At 37.8% G+C, this 23,539-nt stretch overlaps 1 protein-coding gene across 1 annotated transcript; it reads left to right on the forward strand.

Moving 5' to 3' along the window:
- The first annotated feature begins 798 nt into the window (after positions 1-798).
- LOC136281678 (uncharacterized) lies at positions 799-17,483 on the forward strand. Its single transcript, XM_066168449.1, has 7 exons — positions 799-911; positions 2,890-3,799; positions 4,066-4,224; positions 4,424-4,883; positions 9,231-9,485; positions 14,636-14,898; positions 17,313-17,483. The coding sequence occupies exons 2-7, from the start codon at positions 3,767-3,769 to the stop codon at positions 17,367-17,369; spliced, it is 1,227 nt and encodes a 408-aa protein (XP_066024546.1). The 5' UTR covers positions 799-911; positions 2,890-3,766; the 3' UTR covers positions 17,370-17,483.
- Positions 17,484-23,539: the final 6,056 nt, after the last annotated feature.

A 23,539-nucleotide genomic window follows, 5' to 3' on the forward strand; every position in this document is an offset into this window, starting at 1 on the left:
TTAAAGTATTTATTTTATATCATTAGCCTCAAATTTTTGCTTAAAATTCCCAATAATTCTTAAACATTCCTAAAAATTCCCAAAAATTCCCAGAAATTCCTAGGAATTTTTAGATTTACAGCTTTTCAGGGAAAGTCATTGGTTCTCTGAGTTGGAATTCCTAGGAATTCCAAGGAATTCCAAGTCCTGTTGGCTATAAACATGGAATTTCTGGGAATTTCTGGGAATTTCTGGGAATTTCTGGGAATTTCTGGGAATTTCTAGGAATTTCTAGGTTTTTAGAACCAGAGTTGTTATGGTTGGGAATTCCTAGGAATTCCTAGGAATTCCCAGTCCGAATTTACTGTGAAAATTATCACCTTTATTCCTAGGAATTCCTAGGAATTCCAAAAGCCATTTCGCAAGGGCATGATAGAATCCATTTGTTTTATTCAGTGAAGAAGCAAAAATTGTTGTTGTTACTGCTTACACTTAAAGTGCCTTTATGGTGGACTCTATTTAAGGCCTTTTTCTTAAATATAATCCTTACATATGTAACTAAAGGGCTCAGAATATTGTCTTTGTTTGTCTATTTTAGTGGATGTGGATGTGAAATTCACCCAGGAACCTTCTAATCCAAGCTACTTTAACAAAGGTAGTGATGCCAACCTGGTGTGGAACTACGCTGATCCACATAATAAAATTGCAGCCATTGCCTACAGTGTTCTGGTAAATGGTGAATTTAAAACAATGATTTTTAACAACAGTCATGATTTGCAAGAACATTCTTCAATTCCTCCATCTTACAAAGGAAGAGTTAAAATTGAAGGTTATCAAGAACATCAGCACTGGAGACAATACCAAATTTAGATGTGAAATGTGGAAAAGCCCTTCAGGGGAGGTTAAAAGTACAGTTCAGCTTATTGTGGCAGGTATGTATATATATATATTAATAATCAAACACAAACCAAATGCATTCAACTCATGTCTCATATTTCTGAGATCTGGAGAAAGTAAACAATAACATAGATTTGTGCAGACCTTTTTATGCAGGGCTGTAAGTGGATAGCTAACCCGACTTTTGGGAACACTAGTGCTACTTTTACTTGGCATGCGACGTTCCAGAAAAGGAGAAAATAAATTCTACCGTTTACTTTGTTGTAATTCTCATCCGAGAGAGTTCATAGAGTTATTGCTTTATTCTTCTGGCACCAACCACTGGGTTGCTCTGTTATGCATCCTTTAGATAACTACTATTAATATGAATATTGAGATTTTCTCTCAGCAAAGCTGTCAATTAAAAATGGCCAGTCAAAACTAGAAACAATCCAACTAGTTCTATGATTTTGCTTAATCAGTGAAGGAGAATATTGCATGTTCAATCCCAAGCAGCATGTGAAATTAATTTGGTGTGAAAAAAATGGCATTGCTTTTCAAGTCTTTTAAAGGGACTTGCCGAAGGGAACGAAAGTCGGCATTACGCCTTTTGCTGCTTTCTGAGGATTATGATTTCAAGGTTTACAGATGTAAATTTAGTCAACCAAACGGTGACTTCCTCAAGTAAGTTCTGAGACTAAGGAGCTAGTCAATACCTGGATTTGATTCGCGCGATGGAGCAAAATTTTCCTAAAGTTATAGAAGTAATAAACCAACAAAGTCTATAATCCAAGCTCTTTATGCTCTTTTAAAGACGTTGAGCATGTAGACAGAAAATAATTCAATGATGGTCAACTTGGCCAGGTAGGAATGCTGTTCTGAGAAGATGCAGTTATTCATGGAAGTCCATTCAACAGCTGTAATTTTATTGCTGACTTTGGTTGCTCCATTGAGAAACTGGCTGAGTTCCGCAAAGAGCGAGAAGAGACTAAAAGTATTCAATTTCAATTTAGAGTATGAAACATTTTTGAGCTTATGCAACCTAAACTTTTCAAAAACTTTTCATGTATAAAACGGAAGCGTAGTGTTCTTTGAACAGGCTTTTTAATCTTCTCTCTGAGTGTTTTAACTTTCATTTTCCAACACAGTATCTTGGATGTCCTAACAACCTTAAGTACATGAAAACAAGTGTGATATTAAGACTCAGTATGTCACTTCTTGGTCATTTAATTGTGATTCAAAGTTGAAAACATTTGTGATATTTCAATACTCATGTAAAATTTACTTCATTGTTTGCTTGAACGAGTTGAACGAGTTTTGTTTATATGTACGATTTTACGCCTGTAACTAACGGCTTAATTTCTTCCAATCAGTTGTCTTATATGTAAGATTTTACACCAGTAACTAACAGCGTAATTTCTCAGAGTCGGCTTTCTTTATATGTAAGATTTTACGCCAGTAACTAACGGCGTAATTTCTTCCAGTCGGTCTTAAATGTAAGATTTTACGCCAGTAACTAACGGCGTAGTTCCTTCCAGTTGGTTGTCTTGTATGGAAGACTTTACGCCAGTAACCAACGGCGTAATTTCTTCCATCCGGTAGTCTTTATATGGAAGATTTTACGCTAGTAGCTACCGGCGTAATTTCTTCTAGTCGGTAGTCTTTGTATGGAAAATTTTACGCCAATAACTAAAGGCGTAATTTCTCCCAGTCGGTAGTCTTTATTTGTAAGATTTTACGCCAGTAACTAACGGTGTAATTTCTTTCAGTCGGTTTTGTTTATATGGAAGATTTACGCCTGTAACTAACGGCGTAAGTTCTTCCGGTCGGTTATCTTATATGTAAGATTTTACGCCAGTAACTAACGGCGTAATCGACGCATATAGTGGCGTAAAATCTTACATTCTATAGACTGTGTTAGTCACATTTTACGCCGTTATCTAACCACCTTAACAAGATAAATTATAGTTGTGGAGAAGTGTGTTAGTGACGTAGAATCTCGTTTAACCGGTTTGATAACTATTCATTCCATAGTTTTCTCCTGTCTGCTAACTTCATATTCAAGATGTCCCGTGCGCTGTCAATAGTTTTGCAAGTTTTGACTTAGTGTGTTCACCATGGTCCTTTTGGCGGTAGCCGGTTGTTTCGCTACAAAGTTGTTTCGCTACAAGTCGCTACAAGTCGTTTCGCTGCAACACGGAGTCGATTCGCTACACACACAAAGTCGATTCCAGGGCGTGAAATTAACTTTTTTTTCTGATAGCCACTTGGCTCCTAAATTCTTCAAAGTGGTAGCCAATTCAAAAAAAGTTGGTCGCCATTTTCAAAGACAAACAAAATCTTTCTTTACGCAGTCAGCGTTCTAGGTAGACCCTCCAAAATTAAGTTAGGGAAAGATCTTTAACGTGCTACAAAGTGGACATTAGGATGGATGATATACAACGTTCAGGCTCATCTAAATCCAAGATGGCGTCTAGTTATCGATCGAGATGCATGTGCTACGTTTTGGAAACAAACTTAACGAGGAAGTTTGCCGCGGATTTATCTTTGCAAATTTATTTAATTCACTATATCTCTTGGTAAGGTTATGATGAAATGTTGTAGTCGCCAATTTGGCGACTAACTTTCAGGATTTGGTCGCCAAAGTGAAAAATTTAGTCGCATTGGCGCCTGTATTAGGCGCAATTTCACGCCCTGGATTCGCTACACATCTTAGGTCGTTTCGCTTCAAACTCCAGAAACCCAAATTTTTGCTACCGATGACCAGCTTCTCCACTTGAGCAAGGTAAAGACTTGGTACATCGACGGCACCTTCAAACTGGTCCGCCACCCGTTCAAACAGCTCCTGACGATTAACGCCTTCGTCAGGAAAGACGATCACGCCAAGCAGGTCCCGCTGGTCTTTGTGCTCATGTCAGGCAAAAAGAAAAAGGAATATCGTAAGGTGAGTTCCACTACAATTCAATTTAAGATTTGAGAACGTAGGGGTATCTTTATAAATCTTTATTAATTCGATTGAAAACTGTTCTAACTTTTAACGTAATTAGCAAAAGTTTGATAACGTCAGGATATCTTGTTTTTATTGTTTTATTGTAAAGCGAACAGATGAAAATTCATATCATTTGAACTACAGAAAAATTGAATCAAATGAAATTTCATTTGTTCATTTCACTGTATGAATTGTTCGTATTCTTTCTGCTTCTACCCAAGGTATTAAAAGCTGTCCTTCATTTGCTGCCTGCTCAACCTGCCCTAGCAAAAGTAACAATCGACTTTGAGAAGGCGATCTGGACGGTACTAAGAGAACTGCTGCCCGATGTTGAGGTCCAAGGTTGCGTATTCCACTGGACACAGGCGCTGTGGAGAAAGGTTAGTTGAAGTAGTAAAAATATTCATTAAGTTAAATCGCAGAATTAATCAAATGAAATAATGCAATTTTGTAACAGTTTGAGCTAAGTTATAGCTTCTACAATCAGAACGAGAAGTTTTATGACAAACAAGCAGAGTACAATACGTAGAAATTGCAAAAACCAACGTAGATTAATTACATTTTTTTTTTCGTCATCAGGTTCAAGAACTGGGACTTCAACCAAACTACATGAATGACCGCGGGACCTATTCGTTCATAAGAAAAGTCATGGCTCTACCGTTACTTCCGGCAACAGAGATTCCGGCGATGTATGCACAGCTACAGGCAAACGCGTCTACTCCGAGGCCACAGCAGTTTATGGAATACGTCGAAACCACCTGGATCAACAGCACCACATGGCCACCCACCTGGAGCGTGTACATGAAAGCCATACGCACTAACAACGACATCGAGGGATGGCATCTCGGTCTCAATCGCCGCGCATCAGGCAAGTCACAGCTACCTTTCTACTTGTTGGTCGACCTTCTGCGCAGTGAGGCCCGGAGAACAGCACTTCAAATCAGGCTGGTTTCAGAGAGAAAGTTGCGTCGGATTCAAAAGAAAAAATACCGGCAGTTGCAAACCAAAATCTTCGGACTGTGGGAAGACTATGAAAATGGTGAGTGTAGTGCAAGGCAACTGCTAAAAGCATGTTCATACCTTAACGGCGTTTATTTTAGTTTAAGGCTTTATTTATGTTCCAGACTTGAATAATACATTAAGATCACAGATATTTTGTTCTAGAGTGTCAAACAATTGATTTTAATTCGCTTAAGTGAACCTAATTTAAGTGAAGCTATTTGAAGAAACGCGAGTTCTGTAGCGAATAAGTCGTTAGAGTAGATAATTTTCGCTGGTTTCGTAGTTATGGTTAAATGTTTAAACAATAGATTTTTATTCGATAGTGAATATAACTCGTATAATTAATATAATTACTGTTGTAAATAAAAAATAGTCCTCAGTTACAAATAAACTTAAAGCTGGAAGTAAATGTTGTCTGTTCTTTACTGTCTGAATTTCCCGGGTTAGCCGAATAAAATTACCTACGTAATAATCAATAAAGATTTTCATCAGCGCGCGGGGGAACTGGGTAATATATATAATCCTATCGCTATCGGTCGAAGCGCAGCAACTTTACGTTTGAAAAGGACGCAACACTACAATATTCGCGAAAATTTCTTGAGTTTAAATGAGATAGCGAAAGTGTAGCCAATCGACTTTTGGGCTTATGGAGTTTGAAGCGAAACGACCTAAGATGTGCAGCGAATCGACTTTCTGTGTGTAGCGAATCGACTCGTGTTGCAGCGAAACAACTTGCAGCGAAACGACTTTGTAGCGAAACGACTTTGTAGCGAAACGACTTTGAACCCTTTTGGCTATTTATTCTCGAAAAAAATTCCTCTTTATTGTGACTATATTTCATCTTCAAGTGATTAAACGCCTTTTTCCAGGTAGCATAGGGTCTTCCATGTTTAAAGGGGTAAGTTTCTAAAGAAACTGTGGTGCTGCGTCGGTGGGAGAGTATAGCAGGTAATTTAGTGTTAACAGCTGGGTTGAAAACGTAAATTAGCCACCGTAAAGGGTAAAAAAGCTGACGTTTCGAGCGTTAGCCCTTCGTCAGCCCTTCCATGTTTAGCCAAGTAGGACACTTAAATTTGGCGTACACCCTAAGGTTTCTGCTATTTACTGCTGATGTTATCAATGACATTGATGAGGCTAATGCTCACACGGTTTCTGCGATTTGAAGACAGCTAAGCCTCATTTTGTTCCTTTTGATAGGCGGCATATTTTATCACAATTTGAAGGACATCTGCCTTCTTCTGGTCTCCTAGTTTACCCAGTTGATAATTTTTCTTGATAGGGTTGAGACTTCTACTTTAGCTGGCATTGTGCACAAATTCACTATTTGTAAATGTACTTTAACCATAGCTGCGTTTGCATAGAAATACCAGCAAAGAGCGTCGATGACTCAGCATAATCTTGGTGGAGATCTGGTATATGTTGTGGGCTAGACAGTTCTGCGCCAACTTACGAGATGGCAGGTAAAATGAAAAATAAACACAAAGAGAAAAATTACATATTTTATTTGTACGATCTTTCCTTCAAAGTTTCAGATCAGCAATTGTAAATGTGCAGATAATATTCTATAGATATTAGACCGATCAATAGCGATTTCGTAAAATTTTTGACAATGAAAATGAACGGTAGAAGACGACGTTTCGATCAAACTTCGGTCATTTTAAAGTGAATAGTAAGAATGTCATGATGAAAATATGTGTGCGTAAGAAGTAGAAAATTTTATGGAAGTGTAAACAGACAATGAGAACATACAAAGAGAAGAAATAATTAGAAGCTAATTGAAAACCAAATTGAAATTAAAAATTAAAATAAAAATCGTAATTAAAAAACTTTGCAGGAATTGAGTCCGACTGCACATTGAGAGCTGGTCTCAGTTCTTGAATAAAAAACATTTCATAAATTAGGCAGTCAAATTTGTTCGTACTCTTCTTTAAAACACTAAAATTCGTAAGATCCCTTGGGGCCAAAGAATGCTTGTTGCGAAAATGCTTGCCTATCGATGAAGTCGATTTTCTGTGTTCTTGAACACGTTGATGCAGATGGCGACGTGTCGAAAACCAACACAACCTGCATCGTACAGGTGTTGGAAATTGTAGAATATGTTAATTATTCTCAACTTGATTGACATTTATAAGTGATTTCGTTATGTATTAATACATAACTAAGCAAACATATGTGCGGTACGTGTTTTATCGTCCCATATATGGCACTGTTCCACGTGCTTACAATGGGACGTTGAGTGTATTTCCTTCAAATAAGCCGAGAGTTGTGAGTGGGAGTCAACCGAAGCGTAGTAACAAAATTGTTGAATTAAGCGAATAAATCGTGAGTTTATAAGGAAGTGTGGTACAGCTTTTTCACGTTTTCGACACAGGTCACATTTAAATTTGTAAACAACGGTCGTGTGGCAACAGACTGGTTTGCTATGGGCTCCCCCTTGATCTTCTATTAGCCATTATTTTATGTGCAGTATCAGGGATACTCATAAAATTGATAAATTAAGTGAATTTAATGTCTTCATAACGCGCGATGTTTAGGAATCATTGATTAATCCCGTTTGTCTTTGAGGTCGTGTGACCTGTAACTTGAGCAAAATTATGATTCCGCCGATACCTGTCCTATAGAAACGGAACACATCGCTGTCTTCACCTCGAAATTTGAACATCGTCTATCGGTCGTGAGCACGGTTTTAATGGTCAGCGATTTGAAGCTTTGGAGTGATAAGGTTGAAACTGAATACAAATGTTACGCGCGACATTTCAAGAAATGCTGCCTTCATAAGAGCAGTTTTGCTTCGTTCGTACTTTTTATTCATGCCTAGAGTTATGTGATAATGATAATGATCGTCACGACAATTTTTAGTAGACGCTCGTTCTTGTTTACTTCTGTTCACTGATAAGAGTCTAGTACGGCGCCGTGTTGACAATGAGCAATTTTGTTGACAATACAGATTCACACTTCAGATTCAAGAAAATAGAGCGAATTAAATCGTTCGAACAGTAGCGGCAGTCTTGCCTACTTGTGAACAAATGTGTTTTTTAGCTTGATGTTAACCGCAAACAGGAGAATGGAATCTTATTTTCTTCACTTATCCTATGAACTTAAAATCATCCTGGAAAAACATTAGGAAAATGTCTCCTGCTCCAGCAAACTGCAGAAAATTTCACATAACTTCACTGAGGAATGAATGCAAACGATTCAACTTTTGCTGCTATAGTCGCAAGCCGTAAACTTTAACGAAAACGACTCTATTGAACTTGATATTTTCTGATCTTGCTCGCTTTCTGAGGAAATACCCAGCAGGTCAAAAACTTTTTCCTTTTTCTTCACGATGCAGGCAAGCCATTTCAAAAATAAACTGACGTCAAACACTTTGGGACAAAATCACGTAATGTAACCAACATGGAATCCCTCCTTTGTTATAAATCTAACTCACCATTCAAAGTTAAACAAAAGAATGCTTCCTAAATATTAGTGAGCTTCTTTCGCGCACGTTTTTTTCGTGCGTTTGAAAAAATTGCACGCGTGTGCATGGGTTTTTTAACGCGCTTTTCGCGTGAATTTAGGGCTAACTACCTCTGAGCTGTACTGTAATGCCCGCAACAGATTGAGTATGTCTTTAATTTGCTGAGTGATAACCTCTCTGTTGGGAATTTGCAAACTTTTAAGAATACTAGTTTTAGCACAAATTGTTAACAGTGGTCTCCATACAGTCCATTCTTAATGCAGGGAAGTAAATTGTTTTCTTTGCGGTTGAATTGGGCTTAAGAACGTTTTATTTGTGAGTATAATTCTTCAACATGTGGAGGAAAAGTCCGAAACTCTTCCTTCTACAAACTTCCTTTGCAGAACAATCATGATGAACAATCAAATTATTTAATGTTTGGTAAAAGAACGATACAATTAAATAATGGGCAAGCATCATTCAGCTTGCCACTGGTGTATTATTTTTATCCGGAAGAATCCATAGTATCTCTTTCATCAAAATTTCAGTTCTCTGGGTTGTGGATGTCTTCAGTATATCCTTTGTCAGACCCAGTTCCAAGTGAAGTGTGGCTTGATTGGCTATGCTCCTATTTGTTTATGCAGCAGCTAAAATTTTATCCAAAAAGATGGGAGTAGCTTAGAAGTCAGGGTCCTTATCCCAATGAGTGACTTCCTGAATTAGCTCTTAATTCTCGATACTGGGGCTCTGCTTTACAATTTAGCTTGCTCACAAGCTAAATTGTACTGAATAAAGTTTGAGCCTCCTTATAATAGGTGGTTGGGGGGAACCAATTGCTGGATACTTTTGTTTATTTTATTGTAATTGGGTAAATTTAAAACTCAGTTCAAGTAAAATTTGCTACGCCATATGAGGAATGACATAATCTCTTTTGCCTTTCAGAGGCACCACTTACAAACCTCTCTTTAGGAGGAAAATATTACATTGAAGGATCCCCTGTCACCATGGCTTGTGAAGCTTCCGGGAAACCACTGCCAGATGTAACATGGATTAGAAATGGAATACTGGAAAGTTCAGGGAAGAAAGCTGCGTTTTTAAAGTTTGATAACATAAACAGAACAGATGCAGGACAATATACATGTCGAGCCAATAACTCAGTGGAAGTCACTTCCATTGACACAACGATTGTAGTTCACTGTAAGTATGTTTTGACCTTAATTTTCTTTTTCTGAAATTACTTTATTTACAGTGCGAATCCTGTTATTGGGGTCAGTTACCCAAAACTGACGAATCTGTTCCAAAGTGTAAGGAAACAGAATTTCACCTCAAATCCTTTTCGGCTTAATATGCATCAGTCTCAAGTATTGGTTGAGACAATTGAATATAGGTGGAATAATTGTTCACATTATTTTGCTTTGGAGGGCGCGATAATTTTCTCACCAAGTCATTGCTTCAGTTGAACTGTTTTTAACTCAGAAAATGGCTTAAAGCCATTTGTGAGTCATTGTCACAACCCAAAATTCCCTCTGTTTGCCTAGCGCATAAGGCTAGCACATATTCCTATTCTGTGTGAGGTCTCTAGTTGGGGTTTTAATGGAAAGCTGAGAATTGGTCAAGATCCTCACTATCAGCTGAGAAATTACACTTTTTTACCTGATAGCTGAGATCAGCTGGTAGATATGAAAATGGGCTGAAATTAAAACTGCATGCCGCAGGTTTGCGCTCATATTTGCATGTGTGGCGTTCGAAGAGATATACTATTTGAGGGCGAGAATCCATTTTATATTTCATTATTCGTAGGCCTTGGCGCCTTATACTGAATAATCGACTGCCAAATAACACAAAAGTGACGGACTGTACTATGGAATGATTACAACCTTCACTCTTTGTTTTCATCGAAAGACAGGGAAAGGAAAGACAAATGCTGGGATCGCCACGGGGCAAACATTGCAACTCATTAGAAGGAGAAAGGTTGTTCCGACTTCCAAAAAAAGATTTTAGAGAGAGATTATCACTTTTTCGCCGCTCCTTTTATCAGAAATGGATTAGGGTAATGCTGATACAAGGGAAGAGTAAGTTTTTATTTGAAAAACCATGTAATGTGTAGTAAAATCTACCGATTAACTTGTCTCAATGCGCAAGGTTTATTGTGAATTTGACACCGCGTAATGGTCTCGAAATTTAGTAAAACTAACCATATAAATCGCCGAGGAATCACTCAACTAAACCGTGTCAGTTTTTTGTGCGTGAGTTAAGTCTATTTCTAGCTCAGCTTAGTAATACGAAAGAGCACTATAAAAGCTACCTTGAGGCAGCTGGAGATTGAAATGGCGTGCTTGAGTATTAAATATCATTATGGTACATTAAAGTGATAAAATACCTACACCGCTTCTTTGTTGTGATCAATGAGAACGAATCAGCGTTGATAACTCGCTTAAAACTGAACCCTTTCCTCTGTGACAATGGGTGATACAAATTGGTCTCATAAGGAGCGATGCACAACTGATGATATGTCCAGAATTTCTGCCGGAGTTCCCGTGATCTTTCTTTTCCCGACAAGATCCTTCAGGGAGTTCGAGAAGAAAAATCGCAGCTCAAAGACCTTTGGATTTTTCTCAAACAAACTATCACTTGAACTGGGGATTTCCTCATGCTTTTTTCATCGCTTATTTTATCCTTTCCGTGAGCATCAGTTCAGTAAAAATAGTTTCCATCTCCGCTGACAGCGACTTCCCTCCTTTGAGGAATTATATTTTCAAACGTCGTAATTTGCTTATCAAATACGTTATCAAGTATAAAAATAGGCTGTACACGTCTAAATACAACTGAAAAGACTTAAAAGAATTATTTCCTAGCGAAACTTTGAGACCATCACGCGATGACGATTTTCACAAAAGACCTTACGCAAGGAGAGAAGTTTTCCGGTATTTTTTATAGCATATTTCGTGGTAATTCCGGCGAAAACTTTAACTTCCATTTTAACAACATTATCTGCATCCATGTATGATTAAACTACTGCGAAAAAGCCATAAATACGTCCAAACAATCTTTCCATGTACGTTCCTTCATAGCGAGTTACAGTGTTTGCCCTGTGGCGATCCTAGAAACCTGTGCGAAAACGCAAAGATCCGATTACTGGCAACTCATTAATTGTTTCTGTGTTTGCATATGACGTCTGACGTTCTGTGACAACCTTTTTAACATGCCATATTCAATATCTGCCTCTTTACAAGAGAAAGTGAGTTAAAACAGTAATTTCCCTTACCACCTTGATTTTTGTAGAGAGAGATATCAGACCTGCTTCTATTTTCAAGTCCAGGAATGGTCTTATATCTATCGATGTAAGGGAATACATGTACTTGCATACTTTGAGCCATGTCATCGTACACGTAAATTTAACATTCATGATGATAACTTAATCTACGGACATAATCAAGATTATTATAGGAAATCATACTTCATTAGAAATGCTGTACTTTGGAACTTGTTACTACCTAGTATAAAAACAACCCACCATTTTTCCTCTTTTAAGACCAGCCTAAACAATATTTATCTCTCAAAACGAGAAACTTATAACCCTCCTGGCTGCTATTGATATCTGTTTTTAATATAATTTCTTGAGTGATTATAGAGATACACGCACGTTTCGCGCGAAACTCAGAGTTACAGAGAATCGATGCGTCCTCTTCTTTAACTTATGTATACTTAGCTCTGCTACCACAGCACTGAGCATTTTATGCCAAGGTAGACTCTACCCCCACATTTATTTATTTAAATATATAAAGGTTGCCCTTCCTAGAAATGAAAGTTATGAGCTGTTTTATCTAAGTATTTAGGACTATGTTGCTTAATCTGGCAACTAGTGTAAACAGGTGTTAATTAATTTCCGGATTTTTTTATTTCTGGAGTGAAATTTCACGATTACTTGACTGGAAGTCCTTAAATTACGATTATTTACCGCAAATGGCTTCTCTTCCGATTAATAGTCTCAAGGCATCTTCTATCACGATTAATAATTGTGGTAAGTACGGCTATTAATCGCGACTGAACTCATTAATAGTCGTGTTTGATGGGCTTCAGACCTAATAGTCGCACATTGCACGATTAGTAATCGTATCAGACAGCAAATGTCCTTATTTATCACAAGGAAACTTACTCTTCGCCAAAGAAAGTTCAAGCTTTATTTTTTTTTCAATTAACGGCCGCCATTAAGACCAAAAATTCAGAATTCAGTATTTCTTGGCACATGGCTTTTTTGGCAATAGATGTTCTCAATGAACTTCATTTCTGTCTAAAAAGTGTGTTTACCAACTACATTTTCTTTGTTTTTCGCACTTCCATGACGTACAGTGTGGGCTTACGATGTCGTGAGAGAGGCGGCTAGCACTTCTTTTCAGTGAGAATGAACACACATACATATGCATTGATTTCGGACAGGTTTCAATTAAATTAAAGTTTAACCCAAAAAAATTAAACCAAACAGCCAAATAGGTCAATGTACGACAAATTCTCAAACGTGTGTTTACGAGTAAGCAACAGATGAAACCGGCGGCAGTGAAGGATGCCAGAGATGGAACATGATAAAACTATTTCATTCTTGGGTAACTTGCATTCCCCTGCACTTGTAGTCTTGGCTATGCAGAATTGAAATTTGCCACGCTTGTTTTTTTTAAAAAATGGGTATGACGGGTCGACATCAAATATGACGAGTCGTTCGATTCGAGTCGAATCGAATCGATTCAACAAAATCTGCAACCCCTTTTCGCAGCCACTTGAGGAAAATTTTCGAAGTGTTTTGCAAATCGACTTCCGTTATGACGGGTCGACATAAACTGTTACGAGTCGAATCGAGTCGATTCGACACCATCTCCAGCCCCCTTTCGTAGTTACTCGTGGAATATTTTCTAAGTGCCTTGCAGATCGACTTCCGGTGTGACAGGTCGACTTTAACTGAGACGAGTCGGTCGAATCGATTCGAAAACATCTTCAACCCCCATTTAGTAGCTACTTGCGGAATATTTTCTAAGTGTCTTGCAAATCGACTTCTGGTAAGACGGGTTGACTTTGACTGAGATGAGTCGTTTGATTCGACAACATTTTCAACAACCCTTGACAGTTACTTGCAAAATATTTTCTAGGTGTCTTGCAAATTGACTTCCGGTATGCGTTTCAATCTAATGAGAGATGGTTTATCAGATTTCCGGAATAACGGGACGCATTAACCGCGAATCGACTTCCGTTAGAACGATTCGTAAACTGCCTTTGACGAATCGTAGCGGTTTGGGTGTATTGGACAACCCTCAGTTTGGTCGTACGATCAAATTTTCCCGACTTGATGGGTTACTGTTGCTACTACTATTTTTTCAATAAGTATAGTCTACGCTGCGTGCTCTCCGCGCTCCGCTATTGAATCAGTGCAAGTCCCATTGATCAATTCAATTTTAAATAAATACCTGACGTTTTAACTTTATGAAGGATCAAAAATTAATTAAAAACGGTTTTTAGACCGCAAGTCAACCCATTTTATGACGCATTTTTTCAACCAAAAATTCATTTCAAAACCAATTTTTTGCTGGCGTTTAAAGAGATTTGGGAGAGAGAGAGAGAGAGAGAGAGAGAGAGAAAACAGAGGATTAATAAGTTATTTATTGGCTTGAGGTCGTGACCCACGTCTTTGCCTAAAAACAATGCCTAGGTAGCTAAACGAAATTTATTTATGAAGAATGGCAACGAAGGTACGGATGACTCTGGAACTCACGATAAGTGCTGCTATGCTCGTAGGCAGAGATAGGAAAATACGGACCGCGCCAAGAACCCATCATACTGCAGGATTCGTTAGCGTGCCCTCTAAGAAAAAATAAATACCCTTTATTCTAGTTGCGAAGTAATTTTCCGAGCCCTGAAGAAGCGAGAGAAAATATGAGCAATGAGCAAAGTTTCCGCTCGTATTTATGTTAAATTCTCGAATAAAGATTTATTATTCCACTATTATTTTCAGTTATCAGTGTTTTAGTTTTTAGTATGCGAATAACATCCTACGGCCTTATCTGCGTATCGTATCGGTCGTAGAAGGTGTTCTTTCTTGCTTAAAAGTTCGCCTCTTCAACAGTCAACTTTTAAAAAAATTAAACAAAATTAAAGTTTGGATCGTTTAGGGCGGCCAATATGTTGCTAAGTATTTTTGGCTTGTTCTAAAGTGTAATACTATGGCATATTTTGCCGTTTTCATTACTTTATTTGGTAAAATGACACAGCAGTGGAATGATAAAGCTCATTACTGTTCTGATTGATATGAGGTATCACCAATTATGTATTCAATTGCTTATCGCATTGGTATTTATTCTTAGACCCGCCCACAATTCAAAATGTCACCACGTCATCTAAGAAGTCTTGGATTGACCAGACAGTGACTTTGAAGTGTCTTTCTGATGGTGTTCCTACACCAACAGTCTCTTGGTACAAACCTGAAGGAAGTGAAATAAACAGAGTCAGAGCCAGAGAAAACAAAGTACAAGTGCCACTCCGGGGTGATCAAGATTTTGGTCATTACAAGTGCATTGCTGCCAATGGACTTATTCCATCTGATGAGAAATTAATAAAGATAAATCAGGTAAGTATGTTAATGAGATCAGTGCATTTTTCTTTTGCCTTTGCTCATTCCCACAGTTTCAGGTGTATTAGAAGAAAAAGCCAAATTTCCTTACAAAGTATTCGACAGAGTAACTCATTCATTCTGTGCATCTCATTCGATAGTTTAACATGTAATACTATGTTATTTCCCGGCGAAGGGTCGGTCCGTATGGTGAAAAACTGTGACCGAGGTCTTGAAAATGCTGCCCGGGCAGCATTTTCAAGACTTCGGTCATAGTTTTTCACCATACGGACCGACTCTTAGCCGGTAAATAACATATTTATTTTTTTAAAAACTCAACGAAATTCTTTCCAAAAGAACCCGAATGATTTAGTGCTGTAAATACGGCAAGATCTTCCATAAACTGAACAATTTTTGAGCGAGTAAATGGTAGGTTAAATAGAGGTGACGCAAATTAAAAAGGGGTGCTTCACCGTAACATTTTCATTTGCGTAATGATGAAGGTATTTAAAAGGCTTCCAAACAAACTTTGGAACATTATTTTTACAAGTATCTGTCACAATCTGACACCTGTCAATTAGAAAGCGCGTAAGAAAAAAAAAGCGCCTGTACACTTTTGAAAAACAAGTACAGGCAAGGATTGTCACGACAATGTTTTCTTCAAAAACAGTCAATGATCTTACGGAAAGTGTTATTCACTCTCATCAACACTTAATTCATTTTCTGTTCATTAAGTAAACAGTGAGGAAAGTACTTTCAAGTAAATTCAAATTTTTTATTTTGAAGTTGTGAGAGTTTGCTCATTTGTTTGTGGCAATGGCGTGTGTAAATCTGGTCTTTCCTTCATAAAAAACTAAATTCGAATGATATGCTCCAACGAGATACAAGGGGATTTAATGCGGCCTTTTCTCATGGAATTCCTTCAGTTTCTGTCGTGCAATTTACGGTACAAATGTCCAAACTGAACGGACTTGGAAAGACTCACCGTATATTTGTTGTAGAACTGAAATTAAAACTTCCAAAGAAAGTTCCATCTATTAGTTCAACTGTATCCAAGAACCTCGCGTTTTAAATTTCTAGGCATTTTTTGTGAACGATTATACCGTTTTTGGCCGCTTGTCAACCAACGTAATGACACTTGCTTATACAAATTCATTCTGAAACCGATATTTTTAAGTCAACCAAAGTGATTTGAGAGAGAGAAAAGAGAGGATTAATAAGTTATTTATCGACTTGAGGTAGTGACCAACGCCTTTTTGCTTGAAAATACTGCCCAGCTGGAAAAACGAGATATATTTGTGAAAAATGGCAACGAAAGTAGGGATGTACTCGGCGACTCACGAAAGCGTTACCGTTGCCCATGGGCAGAGATAGGAAAATACTGACCGGGTAAAGAACCAATCAGATTGCAGGATTCGTTACCCTGCCCTTTAAAAAAAGAATTAGTGGAGATATTTTGCAAGGCTCATAGGCGTGTGGAAAAAATATAAGCTTATGTTAAACCATCGAGTAAGGGATTTATCATCCTTTCATTTACTTACAATTTGTCCGCTTAGTTTTCGACATTGATCCTACGGCCTTATCTGAGGGTTCCGATCACATTTTTCCCTCTTTAGCAGCATTAGACCTTCACATATTTTTCGCGTTCGTTACCACAGTGAGGTATAACAGAATATTACTGGAATTATGCCGGATATAGTTAGCCTGATCTTTTAGTGGGAAATGCACCCATATTTGTGAAAAAGATTTAAAGTAAACTGTCGACACCTTGCCCTTTGGCAGCATTGAACACGTTGCATTAGAGCATTGAACTTCAGGAAGATTGATGACATCTTCACATGCGAGTATCCATAGGAAACGTCCTCAACCATGGACTATTGCTCCTCTTTTAATTAGGCTCTTGGCTGAATTTATCCGGTAGCTACATTTATATCCATTAATTACAGGTTAACGCATTCAGCGAGTGAACTAGGGGGATTTATCAGCACGAGTTCACTGATAATGAACGAGAAATTTCAATACCGCACGAGGCAAAGCCTCGTGCGGTATTGAATATTCCGAGTTAATTGTTTGTGAACGAGTACAGGTAAATCCTGAGAATTCACGAGCCGTGAGTGCGATAACATTTTCATTATTCAAATTGAATACTGCAAAAAGAAACACCGCGTTGAAACCACTATATACAAGGTAAACCAAGCCATGGTGTAATGGTGTGTTGAATCTACACCACGGCTATTACACCACGATAATGATGTCAAGGAGATTGTTTCGTCACAACCCAGTATCACGTGGTAGAATCATCTAATCAGAAAATCGGAATTCGAACAGTGTATGAATGTTGAATAATAAACTGTGAGAAGACATGGACTTGCATTCATCCTTAGTGTTGTGACAAAACTCAAAATAATCTCTTCTCTTATGGCACTATGTAGAGAAACCAGGGAAAGCATCCATCAAATCAGAATCAGTCATTCAAGCAACTTCTATAATAATACAATGGACTGCACAAGCTGATGATGGAGGAAGTCCGATTACAGGATTCCAAATGATCTTACAAAAGGATGAAAGTGAGATAAAAAAGGTTAATATCACCGATCCTGGGACGACAAGTTATTCGTTTCATGGTTTGGAGAAAGATACCAACTACACAGTGAAACTGTTTTCCAGAAATGTTGTATTCGAGGGAGATCCTACTCTATGGAACATTAAGACCAAGTTTGAAGGTGAGGAATCAAAAGTTAGATCGTGACTGAGTACTTTCCACCAATCATTTTTTCGCCAACTTAGATTTGTTGTGAGTAACCCAGTTTTAACAACGTTATCTGCTTGCTGCATTGTAAGATTTTCGATTTTCAGCTTTTGTCCCCTCCTTAGCGGCCAGTTTCCTTTCTCTTTGCGATAATTGTTTTAGAGGTACCTACGTTTGAAGAAGCATGGTAATAAACAATGAAAAAATCATGAAGGTAGGTGAGAACAATAGACAACCTACGCGGTTACGTTCCGTAAATGTTACCTGATTTATCAAGTATTGTTTGCCTTGACGTTTCTTTTTTTTTGTTTTTTTTTTTATTTTCTGATGTTCACGTTTCAAAATCTGCTATATGAATCAGCAACAACAACAGCCGCTACATAGTGACCAAAACAACTAAGGTTGCCGTTTTCAAGAAAGTTTCTTTCAAATCTCATCCGGCACATATCTCACTCAACAAAAAAACTATAATTGTTGTAACAGGTGTGTGCTTATTAACTGAAGTTGAGCAGCCGTAATATGGCAATGAAGTTCGTCGCACCTGTTATCGCTTTAGCGCTTCTTGTCATAGCCTAGGTTGGCAAACCTCCTGAAGAAAAAAGCTTCTTGTCTCGGCGGAAAAACCCGCGCCAGCTTATATTTGCAGAAGAAGAATCGTAGGCCTGCACTTAGTCATGCGCGATGTCAAACTTTTCAAAAGCGGAAAGTAGTTGCACACGAACTGAGATCCTTTCTGTAACTACGTGACACAAACGAATGGTAAATTGAGACGTCATCTATGCATCGGTCCTTCATTTGATCACGTGTAAATAGCAATTACAATGCCAGTAGAAGTCAGTGTATCGTTCAAATTCACCTTGTAAATGCAGTATTTGTTTTAGGCAATAACCAACCATCATTTCAGGCTTCTCATTATCACTTTTTGTACTTTCAAATTATTTTGAATTCATCTCAATACTTAACTTAATTTTGCTTGCCATACACTTTCGTCTCAGAAATACCCCAAACAAATCCTCGACCAGTTTACAGATTAGTTAATCACTGATAATAGTTGTGACCAGGTTTGTAACGAGAATTTGTGTAATTATTAGAAATTTCACGCCGTTCGTGTCGTTGACATCAATCTAGGAGCCCCGGATGTGGTCGAAATAGACGAACTGCCAGGTGAAACAACAGACGATACAATTACCCTAAAGTGGAAGGAGCCAAAAAGTAATGGAAAAGTTATTACCATGTATACAGTGTACCAAAGAGTAGTGAATGATGGGAAAGTGGGACAGTGGACAGTAATAAGGAAAATCAAAAACGTTTCTGTGGGAGAATTGAAAATAACATTGGAGAGAAGAAAAGTGTATCAGTTTGCCATCAGTGCAACTAATGAGCTTGGTGAAAGCCTGAAACAAGAGGAAGCGAATATCCAGCAAGTCAAGGTAGAAGGAAGTATGCTCAAATGAATCTTATTTTCCCCTTTCAACGGTTTATCCTTTTATTTAATTAGTTTTCAAGCATTCTCCGTGCCATGAACATCAAGGTTTTTACGGGTGAATTCTTCGCTTGCAAGAACCTGAATCAACGAGAAAAATTTTACTTACGTCGCAGTTGATATTTGTATGCCAACTGCAAATATATGGCATATCTATTAACTGAGATTTTAATCATTGGCTGGCACACACAAATATTTTAAGTCTGACACATGCTGGTCTGAATCTGGAAAGAGAAGTCTGCAACACTTTCGTTTAACCTTCTTACATTTAAATTAACTTCTTTTTTCTTTCCTTTGCCGCCATCACTTAGTTGATGCATCTCTCCCACATAAAAAAAATTTCACTCTCCCACACTGAATTCCGAGAACTCTTCTGTCATTTTCACCACCACGGCACTTTATTCTTCATACCGATGAAAGCGACTTCGAACTTAGCCTCCTCTGCGCACCGTAATTTCCACACCAGATAACTGAACCGCGAGAACTCAGAATTGTCGTCGATTTCGCTTTAGCTTTATTAAGAATGTATGATCACACTGTCTCACGCTGCGAACAGAGAGGTTGTCTATCATTTCACAGGTTTTCTTCAGTGAGGCTACAGAGCGTGACGCAAGCTTCCTGTCTCAAGGTCATGAAGGGGTCTTCATTTCCGTAAGTCTTAGGTCTTAGTTTTCGGGGATCTTCGTTTTCGCTACAAGCGTAGTTCACTTTCTCTTTGTTGTTGACCTCTTTTCAGTCTGTTTTCTGGAGCTCTTTGTATTCCCTTCTCACGTTGGTCTTCGCTAGATATTCGCCATTCTACTTTAGCCTTTTCTTGTTCTCTATCGTCATCCCTTCGCTATGTTCTGCCTATTCTTTAACAACTGATCGAAAGTCGGCATTCTACAAACGTCACAGTAGGAAGAGAATGATCGTATTCCATTTTAGCGGCACAATCACGCGGTAAGACCTGTCCTTCTAACAAATTTAAATTACTTCAAAATGATCCAAAAACTGGTATATTATTTTCGCATAAAACATAGAAAACTATTTGGTCAGAAATACTTTCTAAATAAATGATCAACCCGATGCTTTAACTACGTGTGATGGGACTGCCTCTACCAGTGTCATCTATTTCATAACTTGCGGTTATTTGAAAAAGTTATACTTCGGGGGAAAGGAAGACGTCTAGGGGAACGATTCTGACAACGCCATTGTGACGCAGAACACAAGAAATACAATATCTCTCAAATTGGCCTCTCATTCGTACATTTTATGCCAGTATTCTTTGTAATTAAAGGCTGTTTTTTTATACATGAATTCAAATGATAATTCTTGTGCAAACAAGCGAACGTTCATTTTAAGTCGTATTTTGTTTTTTCCCGGTTCAAACAGTAAGCACAGAAATTTACCTGACAGCGACAATACAGGAGAACTGTAGCAGACGTTCAGAAGTTGCTGAGAAATTTCCAGAAATGGTTAGATAATCTACTTGATCCATATACTGGAGTGTATGGAATACTGCCGTGAGATTTATCATGAAAAGTGAATCTTAATCAATCTGTTCTTGAATGAAATCTTAATATTTCTGTTAAAAAAATGTTATTTTGAACGATCTTCAATATGTGACAAGCATTTGAATATATAGTTTTTTTATATGTCCTTTTGGGCTTGTCAAATTGCCTTTAGGTTTGGCTGCTCATCCGCCAACACTGTGAACACCAGGTAAGGAACAGTTTGTTGTTTTACACTGAAACAACAAACGCAAACACAAATTTGCGTTCTAGGATGGGGGAGGAGCTTTATCTCAATGTGTTGTACTTTAGCGGTAAAACTGGTTTTTCTGCTCTAGCAAATCTTATTTAATGCAAGACAATTCACATTTGAAGTACATTTTCTTTGATTTTACAGTAATATATTGGCACAGAATGACATGAATTAATTTTATTTACCTGGTTTATTGTATTGGTTAAATTTCAATGTATTTTAACTCTTAAAAGTCACCAAAGTACAAATATGAGTAATGATACTCTTTTCTCTGACCTCCCCCTCCTTATCTAGGTGTGGCAGTGTTGTTCTTGACTTCATGATGAAGTTCAATCAAAATGTAGTCGTCGGCAATGTTTTGATTGTCCTATCGGATGCTGCGAGGCAAGACAAATTCAGAGGTTTTAAAGTTAATCCAGACTCAATTCAACAAGTTTTAATACCCACAGATAGCTCGGAAAGCACAACAAAAGGTAAATTTTACAAAGAAATTGTTTACACGTATTCTTCCGAAGATGGACTGTTTATAATTGTATTCCGTATCTGTCTAATTAAACAACTTATCCTGTGACTGATACATTTCCAGGTTTTTGTTTTTGTCTTTGTTGTTTTATTTAATTAAACAAAATCTTACTTTTAAAAATTATTTTAGAGAGAGTAGCACCTTACTCTTCCTTCGTACCAAGCCAATTAGAGTTAACGTTTTTCGGTCATGAACCTCAGCTATGTAGTGAGAGCAGTGTATCCATCAGGATCAGTGTAAATGTTGTTTGAATGTTATTTCATCAAGCTTTGTAAAATGAATCATTTTAGGCCCTGAGGAATGTAACTGCCCATCTAGCAACGTCTTGTTGGCCGTAATCGGGGTTCTTGCCTTCACAGTCCTTCTTCTAATTATTTACATAATCTGGCTACCTAAGAAAGGTAGGTAAAAAATCATAATCTAAGTTAGAGGGTTTGGCTGGAAGATTCATTATTACGCAAAAGCAAATTTTGACCCACATTTACATCATTTGTCTTTTTTCCTTTCGTTCTTTTTCAGGCGCTGTAGGGAAAGAGAGGTAAGAATTTGCTGCTAGTTGGATTGTGTCGATGTAATGTGCCCGATATGGTTTCTTAGTGTTTTACAATTATTTCTATGCTTTCTCAATTGTAGTACTTATGAAGATGAAAGACGTGTTTGCGACGTAAGTTACAGCTAAGACATTGAGGTCATGTTACTGTGGCCAGAAATTATGTAATCTTACTTTACCTCTACTTTCTATAAGAAAATAAACGTTTGCAGCAAATAAGAAGGAAAAAATGTGTAGTTCTACATAAAAAAAAAGCATATTGCATCAGTGGCAGATACAATGAAATAAAAGAGGAAGTTAGGCTCGATAAGGTCTTTGTCCTGGGATCATGTCCTTTACCAAGCCACTCCATGGATTTTCCTTCGATTGTCCCTGGTTCAACTGCGTGGCTTCACTTCATAGATCGCTAACTGGTCTGCACCCAGTTGACATTTGCTTTCAAAATGATTGTTTTCATGAATTTTTGGCCGTCTTATTTTCTTGATGCCTTATTTTCTAAACGTGAGTTTAGGAGCTTGGTACAGCAAGAGTTTTTTCATGCGTTTATTTGTCAAAATATTTGTCTGATAAAAATGGGTAAACTGATTTTTATAACCAACGGTATGTTGGTTTAATAGAATGAAACAGGATTAGAAGATAGCGAACCAAGTTTGCCCGATTCAAGAAAACTCACTCAGCCTCCAGCGGAATACATGGATCTCATAGAAGTCAACAAAGATGATAGAAAAGCACAAAGAACAGCTCCAGGTGCTGATTACGTGCCTCTTCATCCGTTAACACGCTGCTGGGAAGTTCCAAGACCTCACGTGACCGTAGAAAAAATCATTGGTAAAGGTGCTTTTGGTCAGGTTGCCAAAGGAACAGCAGTAGCACTTCGAGGGAGTCCTGAAACGACCACAGTGGCTATAAAGATGCTTAAAGGTGAGCTCCTGTACTGTAAATTAACTGAAAGTCATGGCCTACAGTCATTCAGGAAATGTTACCTTTTCATAACTTATGTTGTTATTTCGACATTTCGCATATTATTCCTGTTAACCAAATTTTACTCCTTGTTTTTAATGCTCCAGCAAACGCCTCTGAATCGGACAAGAGAGATTTGATGAGAGAACTTGACACAATGAAGCAGCTAAAACCACATCCTTACGTCATTAGACTTCTGGGATGTGTTACAGAATCTGGTATGCTTTGGTTATGCGGGTCTAATTTTGCTGTACACATTTTTCTTATGATTTACACTGTAACGCTTTCTCGTCATTGATAATTTGCCTCAATGGAAGAGTGACCGCTTCACAATTGAGCACAACAAAAGACCATCGCATAAGGTAATTTTATCTTGTTTAAACCAACACAGACGTTCCTGGATTTACTGATAGACTAAGACCGAATATTTGCTACTGAACGGATCATTCTGTTGTAGAAGCAGAAACGCTTTTTGTCTGGGAATAATTGGTCTGTAACTTCTTATCAGACCATCACATAGACCGTTTCTTGTTTTTATGCGATTTCTTCAAAGTGTTGACCATGACTGGGCTATTCATTTATTTTAATTATTGCTATTTTTTTTAAAGAGAGTGATATATCAATTAAATTGTTTAATTTCTTCAGAAC

The sequence above is a fragment of the Pocillopora verrucosa genome, chromosome 6, assembly GCF_036669915.1.
Source record: "Pocillopora verrucosa isolate sample1 chromosome 6, ASM3666991v2, whole genome shotgun sequence".
Taxonomy (NCBI): Eukaryota; Metazoa; Cnidaria; class Anthozoa; order Scleractinia; family Pocilloporidae; genus Pocillopora; species Pocillopora verrucosa.

Bases quoted from the DNA above. Each gene is read 5' to 3' on its own strand.
- LOC136281678 (XM_066168449.1), top strand. From the start codon at position 3,767: ATGTCAGGCAAAAAGAAAAAGGAATATCGTAAG. The intron at 9,486-14,635 runs GTAAGTATGTTT...ATTTATTCTTAG, and splicing joins CACAACGATTGTAGTTCACT to ACCCGCCCACAATTCAAAAT. The intron at 14,899-17,312 runs GTAAGTATGTTA...GGCACTATGTAG, and splicing joins AATTAATAAAGATAAATCAG to AGAAACCAGGGAAAGCATCC.